This window comes from Rhododendron vialii, chromosome 12a (genome assembly GCF_030253575.1).
Source record: "Rhododendron vialii isolate Sample 1 chromosome 12a, ASM3025357v1".
Taxonomy (NCBI): domain Eukaryota; kingdom Viridiplantae; phylum Streptophyta; class Magnoliopsida; order Ericales; family Ericaceae; genus Rhododendron; species Rhododendron vialii.
The window spans coordinates 17,825,040-17,845,288 of NC_080568.1; the positions used below are offsets into that span (position 1 = coordinate 17,825,040).

The window sequence follows — 20,249 nt, forward strand, 5'->3', positions numbered from 1 at the left end:
AAGAGCGCTACATGACTATTGGGCAAAACCCTAACTTGTGAGTGTTTCCACTGAACTCAAAGTTATAGAGAGAGAAATTTTTGCGTTGTCTTTGTTAATAATTTTTTTTTGTGTTTGTTAGTTTTGTACCAAACTTTTATGAATTATTAGTTCGTCTTGATGAGAGAAATCGAAAAAGTAAGAAATTATGACATTACCCAACGTATTTTTAGAAAAAGTCAACAAAACTTATCGTCAGGACAAACCAATAATCCATAGAAGTTTATTGCAAAACTAACAAAAACGAATTGTTTTTAATACAGACAAAACGAAATTTTCTTCATCTCTAGAACTTTTTTAACATTGAGAAACCACCAAAAATTCTCGTTGGGCTCGGATTGAATCTAGTTGACCCGATTTCCAGGAAATTAGGGAAGCGTTTCCCGCCAATTCTCTCTCTCTCTCTCTCTCTCTCTCTCTCTCTCTCTCTCTCTATATCATAGCCAGTTGGCTAGTGGCGCTGCATTAGCTCCGTCTTCAGATTTCAGGCTGACTAAAGGGGCAAAAAAAATGGAAATTGTCCGGTCACAGAGAAGAACTCCCGCCGTCGCCGACGTCGTGTTAAGTCTCCCCCTCTACCGCTCTGCTCCAGAGCTCCAAGTCAGACTCGAAGATTTCGAGCTTTTCGCCATCGATCGCCTCCGAGGTCTTTCGTTCTTTCTCCCCACCTTTCCTTTCCTACGCTTTCTCGCTAACCGAACACTAGAGCTCAGTTTCTTTTTCTCTTTCCATAAAAATATTATTACCGTTTATACCAAATCTTGAGGAAATTCAATTCTGTTATTTAATGATCTAGGGTTTTATGAGCTTTTGCATTTTTTCATCATTCAGGCTTTGTTTGGTTAGATAGGGACATCAAACGAGGGGATTTGACGGAGCCTTATGTTGGAATTGTTCCATATTGGTTAATTATCACCTCGAAAACTAGTATATGAGCATGTGCGGCCTCTTCACTCGTTGCCAATTGGTTTCAAAGTTAGATTTTTAGAGGCTTTCCACCTTCGTTTGTGCCACAGTTGCACTTTGCTTTGTCGTGATCCGTATGTTCTGGATCCTAGGTTGACCTCTCCACGTATGAGTCGGGGTCGCATGTGCGGGATAGTGTTGGAATTGTTCCACATTGGTTAATTATCACCTTGAAAACTAGTATGTGAGCATGAGTGGTCTCTTCATTCATTGCCAGTTGATTTTGAGTTGGATGCTTCAACACTTTATACTATTGTTTGTTTCTGCCGTTCTTTGATGGAGTTTCTGTTGTGAACCTTTAAATTTCGCAGTGTGCTCTTTTTTGTTACTCATTCTGAAATCCTGCAATTTGGTGTTGTCCATACAGTTCTTAAAGGGATTTCTGATGGATTGTCCCGAGGAAAGAAACCTGATGAAGTAGAGACGCTGGTAAATTGCAGTCATTGAATGTTTGTTGTGTGTTTCGTGCAGAGCTGTTCGATTTCCTACTATTATTACTGTATTTAAATAGGTAAGAGATCTCTGGAAGTCAAATATGAGCCACCCACAAGCATCTGAGTTTATCAACAAGGACATAATTTCCCACTTTGTTCTCCGCCTTGTTTACTGTAGGACGTAAGTAATTATCTCCCTGATTTTTTCTGCAAGAGTGCATCCTCGCAGAATTCTTACTTCTTGTTTTTTTGCTGATGCATTAGGGAGGAACTGAGAAAATGGTTTCTTTCCATGGAAACAACCCTTTTTCGTTACCGTTTCAGACTTAAAAGTTCTGACGTACAGGTATAGTTTGTTTTCTTCAGCAACATTCACAGTTTTACTGTTATTCCAAGTCTGATGCTGATCATTTGTGGCTCTGTGGAATTTGCAGCGTGCACTGATGGCAGAGTTTGACCTTCCTTACAAAGCAGTTAGCAATGCAGAATTCGAGGTACTTGCAGTCCATGTGCTTAATTGCTTTGCGCTCTTTTCTGTCTGAATATATGATAGTCGATAGATGAATGTCTTTTTTGGTTTTCAATTTTACCCATGAAGAAAATCTCAACCCATTTGTGCATTTTTAATCTTGAGGATGGAGTGTTTGTCAGGCTTAACTCTCAGAGCTACTTTGGCATGTTTGCTTATACAGAATGTAAAGGAGAAACTGGGCCAAGTTGCAGACTCTATAGGACCAAAAAAAAAATCTATGCCTAACGGTAACTGCTGTTACTTGCTAAACTTACTGGCCATTTTCTCCATCAAGTAACCATTTTTTCTCTCTTGTTTGCTTACATTTCTGATATGTACGCCACATCTATAGGTTGTTGTCAAGTGTATTACTTGGGTTGTTCTGCATACTTGTCACTCAAATTGCCTGTATTTCCATTTCTATTTGTTCTTAAAAGACTTTTAGTGATTCGATATGCTTCAGTAAATGAACACTTCTGCATTCTCGTAGTTGAAGCTATTGCACCTGCCTCTGTCTCTATGTCCTTGTATTGTGCACACGTGATTTTGTGGGATGAGACAAGGGCGTACCTTTGAATGTCAGAGTATGCATTCCTGTCTTGCTCACACCTGTTAGATATGGGTGCTGGTTCATCTAAATTTTCTCCTTTAATTGGAACTCTGTATTTATAGGTCATGAAACGTTAATTTTCCAACTTCTAAAGTTGTAGTATGGTGTGTATTCTAACATCTTTTTTTCCCCTCTTTGTTGCTTTCATACTTTCGCAGCTGATACGATATTCTACAAGGTTCGTGTACTTTCTCGAATTTCCCTTTCAAATGCAACAATTGCACTTTGGTCTTTCTCTCAGTAGGTGACTGAGCGAATTCTTATCTTATTGGCAAGTGACCTGTGAAAGTAAATAAATTAGTCTTCCTACTTTTTAGCGGGAACAAATTAGTAGTTCGTTGGAACATTCTGTAGGAGGATTCCTGGGGCCCGACTTCCAAAATTAAGCAATTGGATGGTTCTGATTCTTCGCCTGTCTTACTTCTGGGGTAGGCGGAAATGATTTATTGAATGCTCACCATCATAAAATTAGGGACGTCCAGTGTGGAAAAATCATATTGGTGTTTCCAGTGCCATTGAGCATAACAATGAGAAAAGAGGGGCTTCCCTATCTTCTAAATCTCGATATGCCATTGAGCATAACAATGAGAAAAGAGGGGCTTCCCTATCTTCTAAATCTCGAATTAGAATAACTCGTCTGATTTCTAGTTTGATTTGGATTATTTACATGTTTTTCCGCCTCTTTCGTAATTGAAGGTGCCCTTTGAAGAAGTTCCAGAATTAGTGGCTGGTCGCAGAGTATTTCTCCTGAAAGGGTATGCATATGTTGCTATGAATCAGGTACCCCTTGTTATTATTGCACTGTAACCCACACCACATCATACTAGAATTGGTTTATCTCATTGAGGTTTTATTCTTACTTTTTAGGTGTCTTCCCTTGTTGTCACACGATTTCGCAGCCATCTTTCAAAAGCCCTTGTGCTGACAAACAGGTTATCATTATTATCTTTTTTGGGTCTAATGAGGTGGTGTTGATCAGAGAAACATTGTGTTATGCACTGCTTGCTGATGTATTTGACAACCTCTAATTCACTCTCACTCTCTAGTCTCTACAGTCTGCACAAACATTTATTAGGTGTGCACCTGTATGTGTGTTTTTTTCTGGGATGAATGAGAAATTCATTGAGGAAAATAGTCTTACAAACAACCAAGAATGTATACCTTCCAAACAAGCAAAACTCAGCTTAAGCTGAGGCAAAACTTCGACAGTGGATTTGCCAAACAGCTATGAAGCATGGCATTATGGGGAGTTTGCTTTACAGATAAAAATTGGATCAAAACAACCCATATCTAAAACAGTGGATAAAGGTCGTTGAAGGCCTTGAAAAAACTCTATAGTTCCTTTCTTGCCATATGTATACCATAGCAGCCCGAGCAAAATTTCTAACGTGCTGCCAAATGATTTTTTACTGAATTTTCCAATGAGCAATGAGATTTCAGCATCGCAATTTTGTTGTGGTTTAGAACACCTCTCATAGTCTACCATATGTGCCTGGAGTAGGAGCAGCCTACAAGGATGTGAGGTATAGATTTTATTCCTTGATGGCAGGGAGAGCAAACAGCTAAGGAAGATGGAATAGAGCCCCATTTACTAAGCTTATCTTTAGTTCTCATCTTTTTTTTTGTTGCCATTAGGGCTGCAAACGAACAGAGCCGCTCGCGAGCAGCTCGAGACTCGGCTCGTTCAAGCTAGAACTCGATTCATAAACGAACAAGCTCAAGCTCTACTACCTAGCTTGTTTAATAAACGAGCCGAGCTCGAGCCACCCATTACTTGGCCAATGTTCTAAATGGCGCTTGGCGGTAGTAGGGCGGAGACCCACCTCCAAGCGCCAAGCCGCCTAGGCGGTGCCAAGCAACCTAGGCGGTGCCAAGCAATTCGGCGGATTTTTTTATTTTTTATTTTTTTTAACAAACCATTATCCAATCAAACTATATTCCATGTATCCATAATGCAAGTTCAAACTTCAAAGTATAAACCCAAATGAAATTAAGTAGTAGCAACTATCAAATAAGTTGAATAAGACAATAAGTAGCAGGGCTTCGCTCACCTCCCTCGTTTTATTTTTTATATATATATTTTTTAGGCCGCCAAAGGCCTCCAAAGACGCCGACGACGCTGCCAAGGCCCGCTAAGGCCGCCAAGACGCCAAGCCCGCCTTGGCTGCCGCCAAACACTGCCAAACCTCCCTGGGCGCCAAATCAAATGCCAAGGGCTATTGGCGTGGCGGCAGGGTACCTCCAAGCGCCTAGGCGGCCTGGGCGGCCGCCATTTAGAACACTGAACTTGGCTCGGATCAGCTTGCGAGCTAACGGTTATATATATGTAAATATATATTTTATACATATAGCTTGCGAGCTAATGGTTATATATATGTAAATATATATTTTATACATATACACATACTTTCGTAGAGAAATGTTTTTAACTTAATTCCTATTACTACAAAAGTTGTTATCATCCCAAGGTACAGCTGTCAAGCTGCAAGCTGCAAGCTACAACTCACAGAACGAGGGCAGCAAACGTGTAAGGTGAAGGGGAAAGGTGCCTTTATAGCAAAGTGAATGCCTGAGGAGTCTAAAAACTCTCTATGTGGGACTAAGTGCTAGTGAAAAACTTCTTCAAACTCTATTACACGAGTCCCACATCGAAAAAATGATGAAGTGGTACAAAAAGATTCCTCTACAAGTAGAGCCTCTAGCCCACCCGGTGGCAGCTTTATCTTTTCTTGCGCGTACTGAGCTAAGGCGAGCCGAGCTCGAGCCGTGGGGTATGAAGTTGCGAGCCGAGCTCGAGCTGAATTTGTGCAGCTCGATTCGAGCTCAAGACTACGTAAATTTTGCCGAGCCGAGCTTGAGTAGCATGAAGCTCTTCTCGGCTCGGCTCATTTGCAGCCCTAGTTGCCAAGAACAAGATAAAGCTGTGTCTTGATATGGACATGTTTGTTAGATGTACACCTGAACTTCTATCCTTTGGGTGAAGTTACTTTTTCTAATTGTTCGAACTTCGAACATGTTAGGCCCGGAGTGCCCCCATGGATTTGGTTACACAATGCCACTCCCTGTGACCGCTCTAAAAACAGACTTGCGGGTGCGATGTCAAATGCCATAAAAGACTTAATTGAAGCCTTCGCTAACACCAATTGGTTTTAGGAGAGATGGTGGAAAACTAATCCGACAAGTGGTATCAGAGCCAGAAAGTCATGGGTTCGAGTCGTGGGAGTGTCATCGTGAGGGAGGGATTGTCGGGCCTGGAGTGCCACCATGGATTTGGTTATACAATGCCACTCCCTGCGACTGCTCTAAAAACAGACTTGTGGGTGCGATGTCGAATGCCATAAAAGACTTAATTGAAGCCTTCGCTAACACCAATTGGTTTTAGGAGAGATGGTGGAAAAGCGGTCCGACAGAACAATTGAGAGTTTGAGATGCACTATACACCAGGTCGATTCTTAATCTGTTTTGGTATTCCATAAGGTGGAAATGATTTCTTCACTAGTCCTAGTTTTTCAAAAGATCAAGTTTTATTCTATTTGTAGTTTCGTTGATTGCATTTAAAATTTTCTCTGGTTGAGGCCATCTTTACACCTGAGAAGAAAGGTTTATATGCAAATCATTTCAAGATTGTGGTTGCATTTTGACGTCTTTACTCATTATTTGTCCTGTATTGGAAAATACAAAATAAAGAATGGGATCAAATCCTTCGGATTTTCACAAGGAACGGCCTTTACTTTCAGGAAATGGACATCAACCATTAGAGAACGAGAGGCGGATCGGTTGACTCCTGTAAGTATTTTACTTACATTTGCAGTTTAAGATCGGCTTTGTTTCAAAATAGAATGCCTAACTTGGCTTTGATATTTCCATAGATTGTGGAATCCCTATCGACAAGTTATCTCGGTCCTGACTATTCCCAGGTACTTTCTACTCTTCATTTTGGGTAATCTCTTCAGTCTTAAAGGTTCAAATTGATGCAGACAATTTTGGCATGCTGATTTTGCAGCCAAGAGAATTTGCAGAAATATCTTTGAAGGACATCGATCAAGTAGCTAAAAGTTCATTTCCTTTATGCATGCGCCACCTGTTTGAAAAGGTAAAGGTTGTGGTCATACAGTCAGTGTTACTGCTGTTGCATCACAAGTCGATCATTAAAAAGAATTTTCCTGTAATTCTGCTCCTCCCCTTCTCTTTTCTTTGTGGAGATTGACTTACAATTCTGTTCACTATGATCATTCATTTCCTTGGTCGATGGTACTCATGCAGCTAAGAGAGGATCATCATTTAAAGCATGGAGGGAGGATGCAATTTGGTCTATTTCTCAAGGTCACACCTTCAATTTGGTTATGCTTGTTTGTTCTCATGCGTTGGTGTTGAAAGGGAAACATGTGGTGCTTTTTTACTTTGTCTAGTGTGAATGCAATATCATGTGTCCTTTGTTGGAGACGCTGCGAGTATGTCTATTGGACACTTTTTCATGAATTACACCTTGTTCGATTTATTTTGGTCAGGTTTAGGTACTAAACCGAACCAAACCAAACCCAGCCTTGTGTCCCAATCAATTTGGGTTGGCTACATAAATCATATTTTTCCATTGAGCTCTATCTAGGGCTACTTGTTCACTTTTAGTAAGCCCAAATCCTTCTGTATCATGGCATCCAAAGTCAGTTTAGGTCTTCCTCTTGCCCTAGCCCTACTATCCACTACTATCATGTCACTTTTCTTGACTACTTCGTTTACAGGTCTATGGTAGATATATCCAAACCACGTTAATCTATTTTCTCTCAACTTGTCCTATATAGGTACAACTCTTACTATCTCATGAATATTTTCATTTCTAATTCTATCTCTCGATTCTCATCCTAGTCTTACCACATCCCACATCCCACCTCAACATTCTCATTTTAGCTGCACTCATTTAACTCACTTGTTGCTTCTTGATAGACCAGCACTCCGTCCCATATAGTTTTGCTGGTCGTATAGCAGTTCTATAAAATTTCTCTTTGAATTTTATAAATATCCTTCGATCACACAATACACCAAAAGCGGCTCTCCATTTGAGCCACCCAACTTGGATCCTATGAGTTACATGGTCCGATGGTCTGTAATCTCTCCATCCTTGCTAATTATTGAACTTAAATACCTATAATGCTTGCTTTTTTATATTTCCTGATCATAATACTCCTACTTGTCCTAAATCCTTTGGACTCTAGTGCTTCTCTCCAAATTTCTAATTTAGCATTGATGGCCGCACTGTCCTTGTTTCATTTGCATATTTATGTACTTAGTACTTATGTAATAGGTACACTTTATGCTTGGTTTGAATCTGTGATGCAGAAAATGGATTTATAGTCAAGAATGGTAACTACCCAGGTTTCCACTAGTGAAAAAAAAAAAAATTCTTCTTGAATATCATGAGATTAGTTGATATCTTCAAGTAAACTGAAGTGCTTTTATAAACAGTAATTTTTGGGGAAACGTAGGACACGTTTCATATTATTATGGTACTATTTACTTATTGCATTTTTTACTTCTTGGTGTTGTGCATTGAACAGTGTCCACTCATTTTTCTTTCTTTTTGCCTGTAGGGTGTTGGATTGAAGTTGGATGATGCCCTTGCCTTTTGGAAAGCTGAGTTTTCTCATAAGGTGAGCTTGGTTGCCTTGGTATATTAAAGCATTTTGGTGGGAAGCTAAAGTTTTGTTTCAGTGGAACATAAGAGTTTTATTCTTGCGTTGACATGAAGCTGTAAGAAGCAAATGCCACACTAGCTACCAACTGCATTATGCATCATCGTTTTGATAATTTAACAACCTGTGTATGTGTTATGCTATCACAGCAGGCCATCACTGATTGACTTGTTTAGGTGGAATAGTCATTTTGGGCTCATTCGGCCATTAGCATATTAAGGCCTTGAGGTCATTATAATGCCAGTTATTGATGATATAAACTCTCTCTCTCTCTCCGTGCGGGTGTTTATGCATGGGTGGGTGTGCAAACAAACATGTTTTTATTCTATCTACAACATGTACAGTTGTGTGCCATGATGCTTGAATATCACATTTTTTCTGTTTTAATCTTGGTGTATACCTTTTGATACTTTTCCTTGTAGATTGGTGCTGAGAGATTTGATAAAGAATATGCATACGGTATACGGCACAACTATGGAAAAGAAGGGAAGAGAACGGTAAGAAAGTTACTGTTCTGTTTCTAAAATGTTATGTTAGTAAAACAGATAATTCCTTCAATGAAAATAAAGAACTGCAAAGCATAGAATCTTCCAACTAAGGCTGCGTTCTTTTAAACTTATGAGTTTGGAACTTATTTTGGTATTTTTTACTTCTCTCAACTTTTTGTGTAGGTTTTCGACGTAATTTTAGGGGTTAATCGTTCGTGACGAATTGAAAAAGTATAAAATTATGGACCGATGTTGAAAAAATTCAAATAAGACGGCATTTAAGCTCCAAAAGACAGCTGTTCGATATTCTTTTCTTCTTTAGTGAACTTTTTTTTTTTACTTTTGGTCATAATTTTGTACTTCTTAGACTCCTCTTGTCGAGACGGATGATTAATCCAAAAAAAATCACGCAAATCTAACATAAATTCATAAAAGATGAACAAAACACACAAAACGAAGAAATAATTTAAGTTTAGAAGAACTCAACCTAAATGGATAATTCTTGGGAATGCAGGGTTAGTTTAAGGGTGGAAGAGTTCGATGAGTATTACTCCAAATCTGGTTGTGTTATTAATATTACTCCAGTTGCATTTTTCTTCAGTACTTATTATACATAGGAAAGTGACGAGTCTCATACTGGGAAGTTAGGATACAAAGCTTGATCTGCATACGAGTAGTCATATGCTTACCAAATTAAATTTCTTTTCGTGGTGAGTGCAGGATTATACGCCTTATTCCTGTCAAAAAATCATATCATCCACTCCAGGTGTTGGAGATCATCATGGCTGCCCTTTTCGTCATTTCAGGTCAGCTCGCTGAATGACTATTTCAGTATATTAAAGCCAGCATTGAAGTAGTAAATTGGGATTCTTTTTGGTTTCTGCCTCTGAATTTTTTAAAAGAGCAATCTTACAAAGAATCAAGGGAGGCAGACCTTCCGCGTACAAGACAACACCAAGAAAAAACAACAATTGAAAACAAGCTAAATAAAAACAATCAACTAAAAGATTTTGAGCAAAACTCATTTGAGAGATGTGCCAAGGTTTGCAAACTTAAAGAATTGAGAGGAGTCTGTTTTAAAGAGGCGAATTGGGAGCCTTTGATCTTTGACATCAACGCAGATTTGCTTTAGAATGAATGATGGGCATCTTTTTTATTCCCTGGAAACTCTGCAATTTCTTTCCTTCCATGTGGAGTAGACCATGGCAGCCCTAGCGAGCTTTCTTATAGTGCTAGCAAAAGATTTCCCTCTGAATTTCCCTGTAAGCCAAGTAACTTCATTCATCCAGGTTTGTTGGGCCTTGGAAATACCACAGAGATCACACAGATTTGCTTCCAAATGGTTCTAGAATAGGGGCAACCAAGAAAGATTAAGGGTTTCTATGCCTTGCTGACAGCGGAGACAATTAGAAGAGATGACGACTCCCCATTTCAGCAGCCTGTTTTAGTTCTGAGATTTCCTTGAATGACCATTCAAAAGATAAAATTATGCCTAGGGAATGCAGTTAGGAAACCACAGAAGTTTATGCCAATGGACAATAGGGAAGTGAGGTCTAATAGCATTCCATGTTGTAGCAATAGTAAATATTTTGATTGGGAAAATAGCCGATTGAACCTTGTCAGCTTTAGAACAGTCAGGCAAAAAGGTAGGAAATAAGGAAGGAGGAACAAGCCAAGTCCGTTGACCATTGTAAATGATTGAGTATACCTTGGCTGTAATGGGAATTCCCTTAGGAAGAAATAATCCTTGTGGAGAAAAGAGAGCAGGGGGGACCTTGCGAAGCCAGTTATTAAACAATATGAAGGTGTTGGCACCATTACCAATAATATGCCTCATAAAAGACCTTGCAAGACTTCCTAGTTTGAGAACTTTTCTCCATGTGCAACAACTGTCTGATTTAATAATTATGGTCCAGACACACTTGCCTTTGATGAGGTATGTGTAGTACCATTCTGCACATACGGAATTGTGTATAGAGCGGATGGCCCATACTTGCCTTGGGAAAGAAGCTTGATTCCAGTTCTTTTCCCTCCCTCCTTTTTAGGTAAACAGATGGTTTCCAAGGAAACTTTATTTCAGTGGATGTAGTTTTCAGTCCAGTCCGAAGGAAATCTTTATAAGCTGTTCAATGTGTACACTAATAGAGCTAGAAGAGTACACTTTATAAGTTGGAGCCTGCCAGCAGACGACAAGAATTTGTTTTCCCTGCAGCTCTTAATCTTGGCTACAATATTAGAGACGAGATCATTGCAGTTCCTAACTGTAAGTTTGAAGAATAAGGGGCACCCCCAGGTATTTAACAGGAAGAGTACAAAGAGCAGATCTCAAAGCATATCTGGTGTTTGATCATTATCAGTACCAGCTATATACCTCCTGCTCTTATTAGGTTGAAGGCCTGAGAATTCATGGAACTCGAGAAGAGCACATGTCACAATTTGGAAAGCTCGGGTTGGCATACAACAAAGAGGTCATCAGCGAAACAAATGTGACTGATTCCCACATCTTTGCATTTAGGGTGAAAAGACAACAGGAAAATTGCATTTCAGAGGAGGTTGGGGCAAAAACTTGCGGACTCATGCAGAGGCGGACTCATGTAGAGGTTTTCATGAAATTGCGCCTGGCATGGGAAGGAAAATATTAATTGCAGATACATGGAACAAAAATAGCTCTGGACGCTTATACCTGTCTTAAAAAGCCCTAAATTCCCTCTCAAACTTCTCCTTCCCCCTCCTCCCACACCTCCCACACCCTCTTTGCGAGAAAAGCCCTAACAAGGACTGGGACACGCCTTTCTCCCCTCTACTACACACAGCTCCGATCAGTTTCCTCCCCATCCTCTCTTCTCTAGCGCCTATCAATCGCTTCTCCATCCCCAGCAACAATTGATCTCTTATCTCTTGACTTGGTACGATCCCATCATCAATTGAAAAAGTAACGCTTGCTCCTTTTAAAAAAAATTGCTCCTTGTCATTAAATGATTTTGCTCTTTATTTAACCAAACTAGCACCAGAATGGTGATGATTGGGTTGTCTATTTTTGTCTTATCAAACTTTTTTTCATTGGAATAACATAACGCTTGCTCCTTTTATGAACCAATGTTGCACCTTGAGTGAATTAACATGGCTCCCTTTGAGGTTTAAACGAATGAGTTGCTAGTGTCTGGTCTTAATCTGACTTAATTGACTTTGAAAATTTTACTATTGTTCCTTTGATGAAACAATATTTCACCTTGAGTGAATTATTTTGGCACCCTTTGAGAATAATATTGCACCCAAATGAGGACGACTGGGTTGCAGTGTGATGTCTAAATCCAACCATTTGTTTAGGGAAAAATAATCTAATGGTTAACTCTTGTCAAGGATGAATGAGAGCAGAGATCTTGTATAGCCATCAGAGGGATAAGACTTAGAAGCACCAAGCATACTTTTGAAGTAGTTAACAGCAATAGTCTTGACCTCTTCATAATTGTCATGCCTAACACCTTGAGAATCATGGATAGATAAAATTTTGTTTCTAGCTGTGTGAATTGCAACTTTCTTATGGAAGTAAGAGGTGTTTTCGTCTCCAAGCTTGATCCATTTCTCTCTGGATTTTTATTTAATCCTTGATTCTTCTGCCATGTTAAGATCAGTATAAGCCAAAGAAGCTTCCTTTTCAACAGTTATAAGAGAAGAGGGATCAGAGCTAGACTGAATATCAAGCTGCATCTTTTCCAGTGTCTCTATTGACTTCACAACTCTGTCAGAAATACCAATATTCTAAAAGTCGCTACGTGCTAGTCGGGTGGTTGGCCACCTTCGAGCGATTAGTCGGTGCATATTAATTAGTAATCGGCGATTAATCGTTAGTTGGACCTAATCGGATAGACCCCGCCAACAATTAATCGGCGATTAACCGCTGATTAATTCTTGTTTGAGGACACTGAGAAATAATAACTCAACAGGAGGGATTAAGAGCCTTGAACTCAGTTTTAAGAGGTTTCAACTTGGAAACAAACCGATACACAGGATGGCCCCTTACAGCTCCTTGCCAATGTTTGGAAACAATGTCTTCAAACTATGGATGTCTAATCCAGAAATTGAAATTTTTTAAAAGGTTTGTGATCACCACAGCTTTGACCTTAACAAGAACTAGCCCACAGAGGGTGCTCAAAGATTCCAGGAGGGAGGGAAGTTGCTTCAGATTCAGGAAAGGAATAAAGTCAAGACCCATTCACCATGACCCTATCAAGCTTAATGAAAATTAAGCCATTCTCATGCTTGTTCCAGGTATAGAAGCAGCCTTTGTAGGGAAGATAAAATGTCCAATCTATCTCGACAGTTATTACTTATTAGAGTCTTGATTGCCCATACCAATGCTAGGGCCCCCTTCTTTTCTTTTTCATGTTTTACGATATTTTTGTCTCCAAAAAGCAGCCAATTCTCTTGATCAGGCATAGAAAGAGACACAGCACATTGTTCAGATCAAAGTTGCTCTCTTAGATCCCTTTGGTTGGCACCATAAACAACTGTAGCATTGAGACCAACACTGAGCCGCTTGTGAGAAACTTTGATTGTAACAGAATGCTTTGTTGAGCTAATGATGTGGACATCAAGAACAGCGTCATTCCAGGGGAGAACAATCCTGGTTTCATCACTGTTTGGGTAATTCCCAAAGGACTTCATAGGTAGTATAGATGTTATTGCAGATGGAGGACATATTAGATTTCTTGACTTGCGTGTCTAGAAGGCCAAGGAGATGAACATGCTTATAAAGCCAAAATTTAGAAACAGCACTCTGCTTGGGCCTTGGAGGGGTGGTCAGGTGGTTTCCTGGCCCTAGCCGGGACAACAGGATTCATATTCTTGTTATTAGCAACAAACCATCCTAAACCAACATTTGTTTCACCACCAGTCTTCATGTTAATGGGTTTGGTTATCGATTATAAGTAACAAATAATGTGTCCAATCCCTAGACTGTTGCCACAAGTTTTTTGTCTTGCTTTTGTGCTTGTAACCTTTCTGTCAAATTGTCGGTTTTACTGCTTGGAGCAACAGATTATTTGAATTTTCTTTCCTTAAACTAGTCATCAAGATGGTGCTGTTCATAACTTCGTGATGGTCTGATGGATTTGTCCCACCTTTTTCTTGCTTATCTTGCACCTTCTAAACTAGTATGTGGAAAATTGGAACTCATTGACGGATTGTATGAATATGTGGGTTGTAAGCTTGTAACCACATAGCACGTGCGTCCTTTCATATGAATAAACGTGGATCAACATAATGTGATGATTCTCTGTACTGTTGATTTACTTACTACCACAAGAAGTTATGGGCATACAGATTACCCTTTCCAGACACTAGGTATTTATAACCAGCGAAGGTCATGTGTTGCAGCTACCATTGATCAAATGTCCTACGTATCATTGAACCAACACTAACTTATCCGTTTAATGTGAAAGTGAGGAGAATTTGAGAGCTGCCCTGGGTAAAATGGGAGTAGGCAATCGTCCCATGGAGGATGTGATGGATAAAGTAAGGAACAGACATTATCAGGTCAGAAAATTGCATTTGGAGTTGTCCCGCGGCTGTTCCAGGTGCTTCAGTTTTTATTTCATTTTCTATGGGATATTATGTTTGTGAGCAATATGTGCAGTTGGCTTGCACCTTGACATTTGAAGCTGTTCATGGCTCATCTTGTGATGCTGGCATTAATCATCCAAATCAATACTTCATTGATAGCCAAAAGATCCTGCAAAAGGTAAATCCCATTTATAATATTCCAGGATCCCTGGAGCAACTTTCCCCGTGGGGATTATGGAAAGATTGGTTAAATGTTAACCATGAGTAGTTCTAGCATCTATTTTGATATGGATCTCACCTTGTGCAGAATAATCCCACATTGTAATGTGCAAAGAGTTATGGACTTTGGACTGGCAATGCTATTTCCTCCAAAAGTGTGAGTCCCTTTTTTTGTCCCTAACCTCTCTCGTTACACCCATGCGAATAATCCCTCTCCTTCTGTCTCTCTCTGTCACGTCTTTATTGTTATTTCTTTGGTAAACCTAGGACCTCTGGCGTATTTTCAGTTAACCTTAAGCAGCTACAATAAGAGTAGTGATTATTTTGGGATGGACTGAACCCAACTTCTGTATTGGCACACCATTTAAAGTAAAAAGTTGCTTTTCTGCCCAGTAAAAGCTATAAAAACGGTGAAAACGATGGATCATTTATTACGGGCAATCGCTATGAAGGATCATCAAACTAATGACCTATGCGCTCATGGAGGATGAGAACCAACAATGAAGCTTTTTTTTTTTTTAAAACTAATGACCTATGCACTCATGGATCATTCATTGTTGGTTCTCATCCTCCTTGAGTATAACAGGGGCATCTGTTGAGGCAAAAAAGTCACTGGTTTATGGACCATAACGTTCAAAAAAAATGAGAGTCGCTAATTCTAAGGATCATAGGATGTCACCAGCTCCATATCCATAGAGGGCCAGTGCGATTGGGTACTTGGACCTTATGTTGTCTGTATTTATGAAAACAAACCCCAATTCAACTCCCGGTCGAAAAAAGAATCATTTCTCTCAAAAACTGTTTTTGAATAGATTATTATGGATTCCACTTCCTTACCTCGCTCACAACTCATTCTTCTCGTAGTGCATCAGATGACAGAAAGAATCTAACAGTCAATGCAGAGAACTAGAGGAAGATTATCGTTTAATCTCATAATTTACTTTTGGTAACTACTAATTCGGTGTCGTATTCCTTTATGCACGTTTTTATTTTTAGGTAAATCATTTATGCAGATGGTTACACTCTATTTTGGATGACTATATATGCAGGTAGAGTAGCAGTAAGGCAGGCAAGGGAAAGGAAGTGTTTTCTGAAATGACTTCGAGAGTTTTAGTTATCTTTGCTGTGGCAATGTTAGATCCAACATGTGTACAAGCTGGTAGGTTGTAAGGTGTTACAAGAAACTGAGATTAACTTTTTCATAAAACTAGGATATGTGAGTTCGAAGTTTTGATTTGTGTCGCTTCGGAAGTGTATCTTGGCAAAATTCACCAATACTATGATGTTGGAAGCCTGGAATGCCAATGTGGCATCGGTGTGTTTATATGGAGTAGTTCATTACTATTCTCTTAGAATAGTAGTAGTTATATGCCTTTCTAACATATTAGGACATTCCAATGTGCAATGCTTGTTTTGGCACATGCAATGCTAGGCGCTAGTTGGGCGGCCAGGCACTGCCTAGCGCCTAAGCCTGTAAATTGGGGATTAATCAGTGCCTAGAGGTTAATCAGACTTTTTTTCAAATAATCTCCACCCCTTCTCAAGTTTTGAATAAGTAGAACAACATAAGCAGAACAAAACACTACATAATCACGAAAATAAACAACAATAAACATTTATCTATCTACCATACATTGAAGGTAATCTTTTTAATACTATAGATAGAGACATGAAAACTAAGTGTCTATATCAAATAACTATTCAATCCGTAATGTAAAGTTCATTGTTCATAACTCAAACCAAATGAAACCAGGTAGTCGCGTACCCCTTGGCATCTAAGGGGAAGGTTTAGAGTTCGAATCTATAGTCAAACGTTGAACTTTCTTTTAAATTAACTTACTAATTTTCTGATGACACTTCACTGATATATACAATATTAGCAAAAAAAAAAATTCAAGTAGTATCAAATAACTAGTCAATTAGAGTATCTTCAGCCCTTACCAAAATTTTTACTCACCAAGTCAAATTTGAGTAAAATTTTTTGGATAAAAACTTGATTTGGTACTAAGCCCTCGAATCATAAAACCATCTTGTATGCAAATTCAATCCAATCATCACTATCAAAGCCTATCACGGCCCATCTGCCACCAAAATACCAGTTGCCTCCATCACCATGATTGCCACTGTAAACTCTGAGCACCTCAAGTCTCTCTCTCTTTCTACACCGTCGACCCACCTCCACTCTGCTGCCACGGGATATACCCAGATTACCTTCCCTCTACCTCTTTTGTGACACAAAACCACCACCGTCCTCTCTCTCTTTGTCTCTCTTGACCTTAGATCAAGTGACAACCACCCTCGACCACCACTGCTTACCACCAAAATATAGCCTTTGAAATTTGCTAATGGATTTGGTTCTCAACTAATCTGGTGAAAAAATTGAGTAAAACTCAACTTTTGGTATGAGTTTGGGTAAGGATTGGAGCTCCAACTAGGTGTTTTTTTTATTTAGATTTGAATATGAGTTTGAATTTGAGTAAGAAGTGAGATGGTCTTTACAAAGTTCAATATTCAAAGTTCAAAACCAAATAAAAACTAAGTAGTACAAAATTACTAGTGAATTACTCCTCTTCTTCATATCCTCCAAAATTCTTGTCGTATATTACCACAACAACTAACCCTCTTCATTTGAAAAATCACGCCCAAATTAATTCGCCTAGCTGCCTAATTTTCTGATTAATTCTGCCTAGTCGCTTAATTATCCTTCTAATCCCGCCTAGCCGCCTAATCCTGCGCATCTAGCCGATTAGTCGCTAACGAATTGTCATATAGAAATACTCTGTCAACAAATGGTCGATTAGACTGATATAGGCAACCCACAATTATAACTTATAGATAGACCCATATATATACATATAGGGTAACCTTTTATCACTTTCATATTCATTGTTCGTTCTGGCCTGGGTTTATGGGTCCACTCTACCACTCCCATGGCATGCCATGTCTATCTTTAATGATCACCAGCTTTACATTTCCTGATATTGAAAGTCGGTACTAGCAAACAGGGCGCTTAAAAAGAAAAAGGTACTACTCCATAATGCGTAGAGATGGTGCAAGATGGGGGTGTGAGCCCCAATCCCAACTCTCACGTATGATTCGAATCATTCATTAATTATAAAATCAATGCAATTCAAATATATTTTTTAAAATTAATTAACGACTTGAATCATGCATGGAGGACTTGGGAATTAACAGATGATCCAAGCTGTTCAATAATTTTTTAAAAAAACTCGAGTGAGTTTGTGAAAAATCAGCTCAATTCGATACGTGTAGTTGCTCAATCTAATCTTCCATTTTTTCACGGATCTGAAATCTGAATGGAAAAAAATGAAAGATTGGATTGGGTAACTACACATATCAGATTGAGATGATTTTTTCTAGGTTCACTTTGAGTTTTTAAAATAATTAAAACGGCTCAAAAAATCCGTGCGAGGTCCGGGGTGGACCCCACTGCTGTCAGTACGTACGGTCGGTTTCCTTAACCCAACCATGCTACTTGCACATATGTTTTTGCACATATCTTGCAAATACATTTTTGTGGGGCCCATATCGGGGTCCCACAAAATGATCCGAACTGCTCATATTTTTTGGAGGGTTCCTGTAAAAAATCAGCTCCAACGGATATCGGTAAGGGCTTTCTTAGAATTCGTAGGGCAAAACAGAATGATTCGTCCTACGATTTCTAAGAAAGCTCTTACCGATATCCGTTGGAGCTGATTTTTTGCATGAACCCTCCAAAAAATATTTTTAAAAAGATGAGCGGTTCGGATTATTTTGTGGGACCCCAATATGAGCCCCACAAAAATGTATGTACAAAATATGTGCAAAAACATATGTGTGAGAATCATTACTGTTCCTCAACAGAATTGGGAATTAACCCCACGTACCCATCTGTGCAACACTTCTACACAGATTGTCTTTTCGCATATGTAGTAGAGAGCAAAAATGCTAAAGGTACAGCAGCGGCTGCACAGTAGCCGCGCAAAGACCAGTTTCGCGCCCGTCTTGGGTCCCGCAAAGATGATCGGAGCCGCTCATTTTGTTCAAAATGCTTCGTTTAGGGTCCCTCTAAAAAATCATTTCAATCCTATACCGGGAAGAGTGTTTATGAATCATCCGACTTTACTTCAAAATTTAGTCCTTTGCGGGACCCGAGACAGGTGCAAAATTGGTCTGTGCGCGGCTGCACAGCAGCCGCTGATGTACCTGTAACAGCGTCCGGTAGAGAGCATACTTCTCCTGTTGAGACTGCTATTAGAACTATCGACACAATTGTTAATTGATCTCTTGTTAATTATTCCGGTGGAAAGGAGTTAATTTGGGTAGGGGAGGGTAGCTTAAATGATTGGAAACTCAACACTGCAAATTACTTTTCAACCACCCAAAAACGCTTATCAGTTTTCTATCTACAGTACAGTATGAAATGATTACTTTGAGAGAGTGGGAGATGTGTGTTTCTTTCGGTTGCCTTATACTTTTTGACTGCATTAGCAAGTTTGGAAATTGGGTTCAAGCTCCCCTCATACATCATTCATTTAAGCTCTCACATGTGGTGTCTACTTTGAGTTCATAACAATAATCCAAATCGTTCATCTCATATGTTCAGAAGAGATCGCCACCTATGTGAAAAAATTTGGACTTGATTGGTTATCGAGAAGTAGTTGGACAAAGTGTGTTTGTTTGATCAATGAAGTTGACGGTTAAGTTTTAAATTTTATCTCCAGCTCTTTTTCCTTAGCCAACTCCTCGTCAAACGTCACTCAGGTCCAACCAATACACCCAAGTCTATTTTATTGTATCAAATTGACTTTTAACGGTTTTTTCTAGACCTTAAGATGAACGATTTAACTCATATTCCTGATTGTGGGGTGGTGTTCACTTTATTCAACTAAATCTCACTCTCGTCTAGGTTAGGAGTCCCGTTGCTCTTCTATGCGGCGTGGAGTCTGTTCACTCCATCTGCATGAGCTGCAGGACCTCGCGTGCGTGGGTTTCCGGGCGTCTTCTTTGAGTTGACGGAGGTCGTTCTTCACGAAGCATGTGATTTTTTGACTGGATTCAAGATGCTCTTCGAGGAGACGGATGTAGGTGGTGCAACTCCAGAGCTGATGTTTCGCCATTGCTGGCCAGGTTTAGCATGGCGGGGCGTTTGGAGAGCCCATGATCCAAGGCCCCTGTTGGGCCAACTACCATCATGTCGTGGAAGTTTGAAGAGTTATTTTTGGGCCGGCCCTAATATTGAATTTCATAGCCCACCAAGTCTTATGGGGTAAAAGTGCAATGCTCACTAAGTCTTGTGGGTGTGATTTTACTTCTTTACCCCACTTTAAATAGCAACAAATGAATGCAGCCCCTCCCCCCCCCCTCTCTCTCTCTCTCTCTCTCTCTCTCTCTCTCTCTCTCTCTCTCCTCTTCAGTGAGCCCCACCACCACCGGCTACTCCTCCGCCAGTCTCAGCCACAACACTGACCACTCCTCCACCGGTCTTAGCTCCACCGCCAGCTACTCCTCCTCCTCCAGCCATTCCATCGCCATTCTTGCTGCAGTTCACAAATGAATGCCCCATCACATCATTTTGGGGTTTCAAATCTCTTAGCCCATCCCTCCACTGCTGCCCTCTCTTCGACCAAGATCACTCCGTCTGGAGGTGGCGCGACGCCGTCCTTCCACCTGCGCGTGACCTCTGACCACTCGACGGCGACCGCCTTCTCCGTTTCCACCTTTTCAGCTAAC

The 20,249-nt window shown here is 39.9% G+C and overlaps 1 protein-coding gene across 5 annotated transcripts; it reads left to right on the plus strand.

Moving 5' to 3' along the window:
- The first annotated feature begins 431 nt into the window (after positions 1-431).
- LOC131310031 (probable DNA primase large subunit) lies at positions 432-15,898 on the plus strand. 5 transcript variants are annotated; one of them, XM_058336812.1, is made up of 21 exons: positions 432-685; positions 1,373-1,434; positions 1,517-1,620; positions 1,704-1,785; positions 1,874-1,933; positions 2,132-2,198; positions 2,719-2,738; positions 3,257-3,340; positions 3,428-3,492; positions 6,298-6,346; positions 6,430-6,477; positions 6,564-6,653; positions 6,824-6,883; positions 8,146-8,205; positions 8,670-8,744; positions 9,456-9,541; positions 14,177-14,270; positions 14,371-14,475; positions 14,605-14,673; positions 15,381-15,462; positions 15,570-15,898. In XM_058336812.1, exons 1-19 carry the CDS (start codon positions 550-552, stop codon positions 14,620-14,622), a joined length of 1,365 nt encoding a protein of 454 aa, XP_058192795.1. In that variant the 5' UTR covers positions 432-549; the 3' UTR covers positions 14,623-14,673; positions 15,381-15,462; positions 15,570-15,898. The 5 variants fall into 5 exon arrangements, with proteins under 5 accessions (XP_058192795.1, XP_058192798.1, XP_058192793.1 ...); XM_058336815.1 differs by lacking the exon at positions 15,381-15,462 and having other exon boundaries at positions 14,605-14,689; positions 15,586-15,898; XM_058336810.1 differs by lacking the exon at positions 15,381-15,462 and having other exon boundaries at positions 15,530-15,898.
- The last annotated feature ends 4,351 nt before the right edge of the window (positions 15,899-20,249 follow it).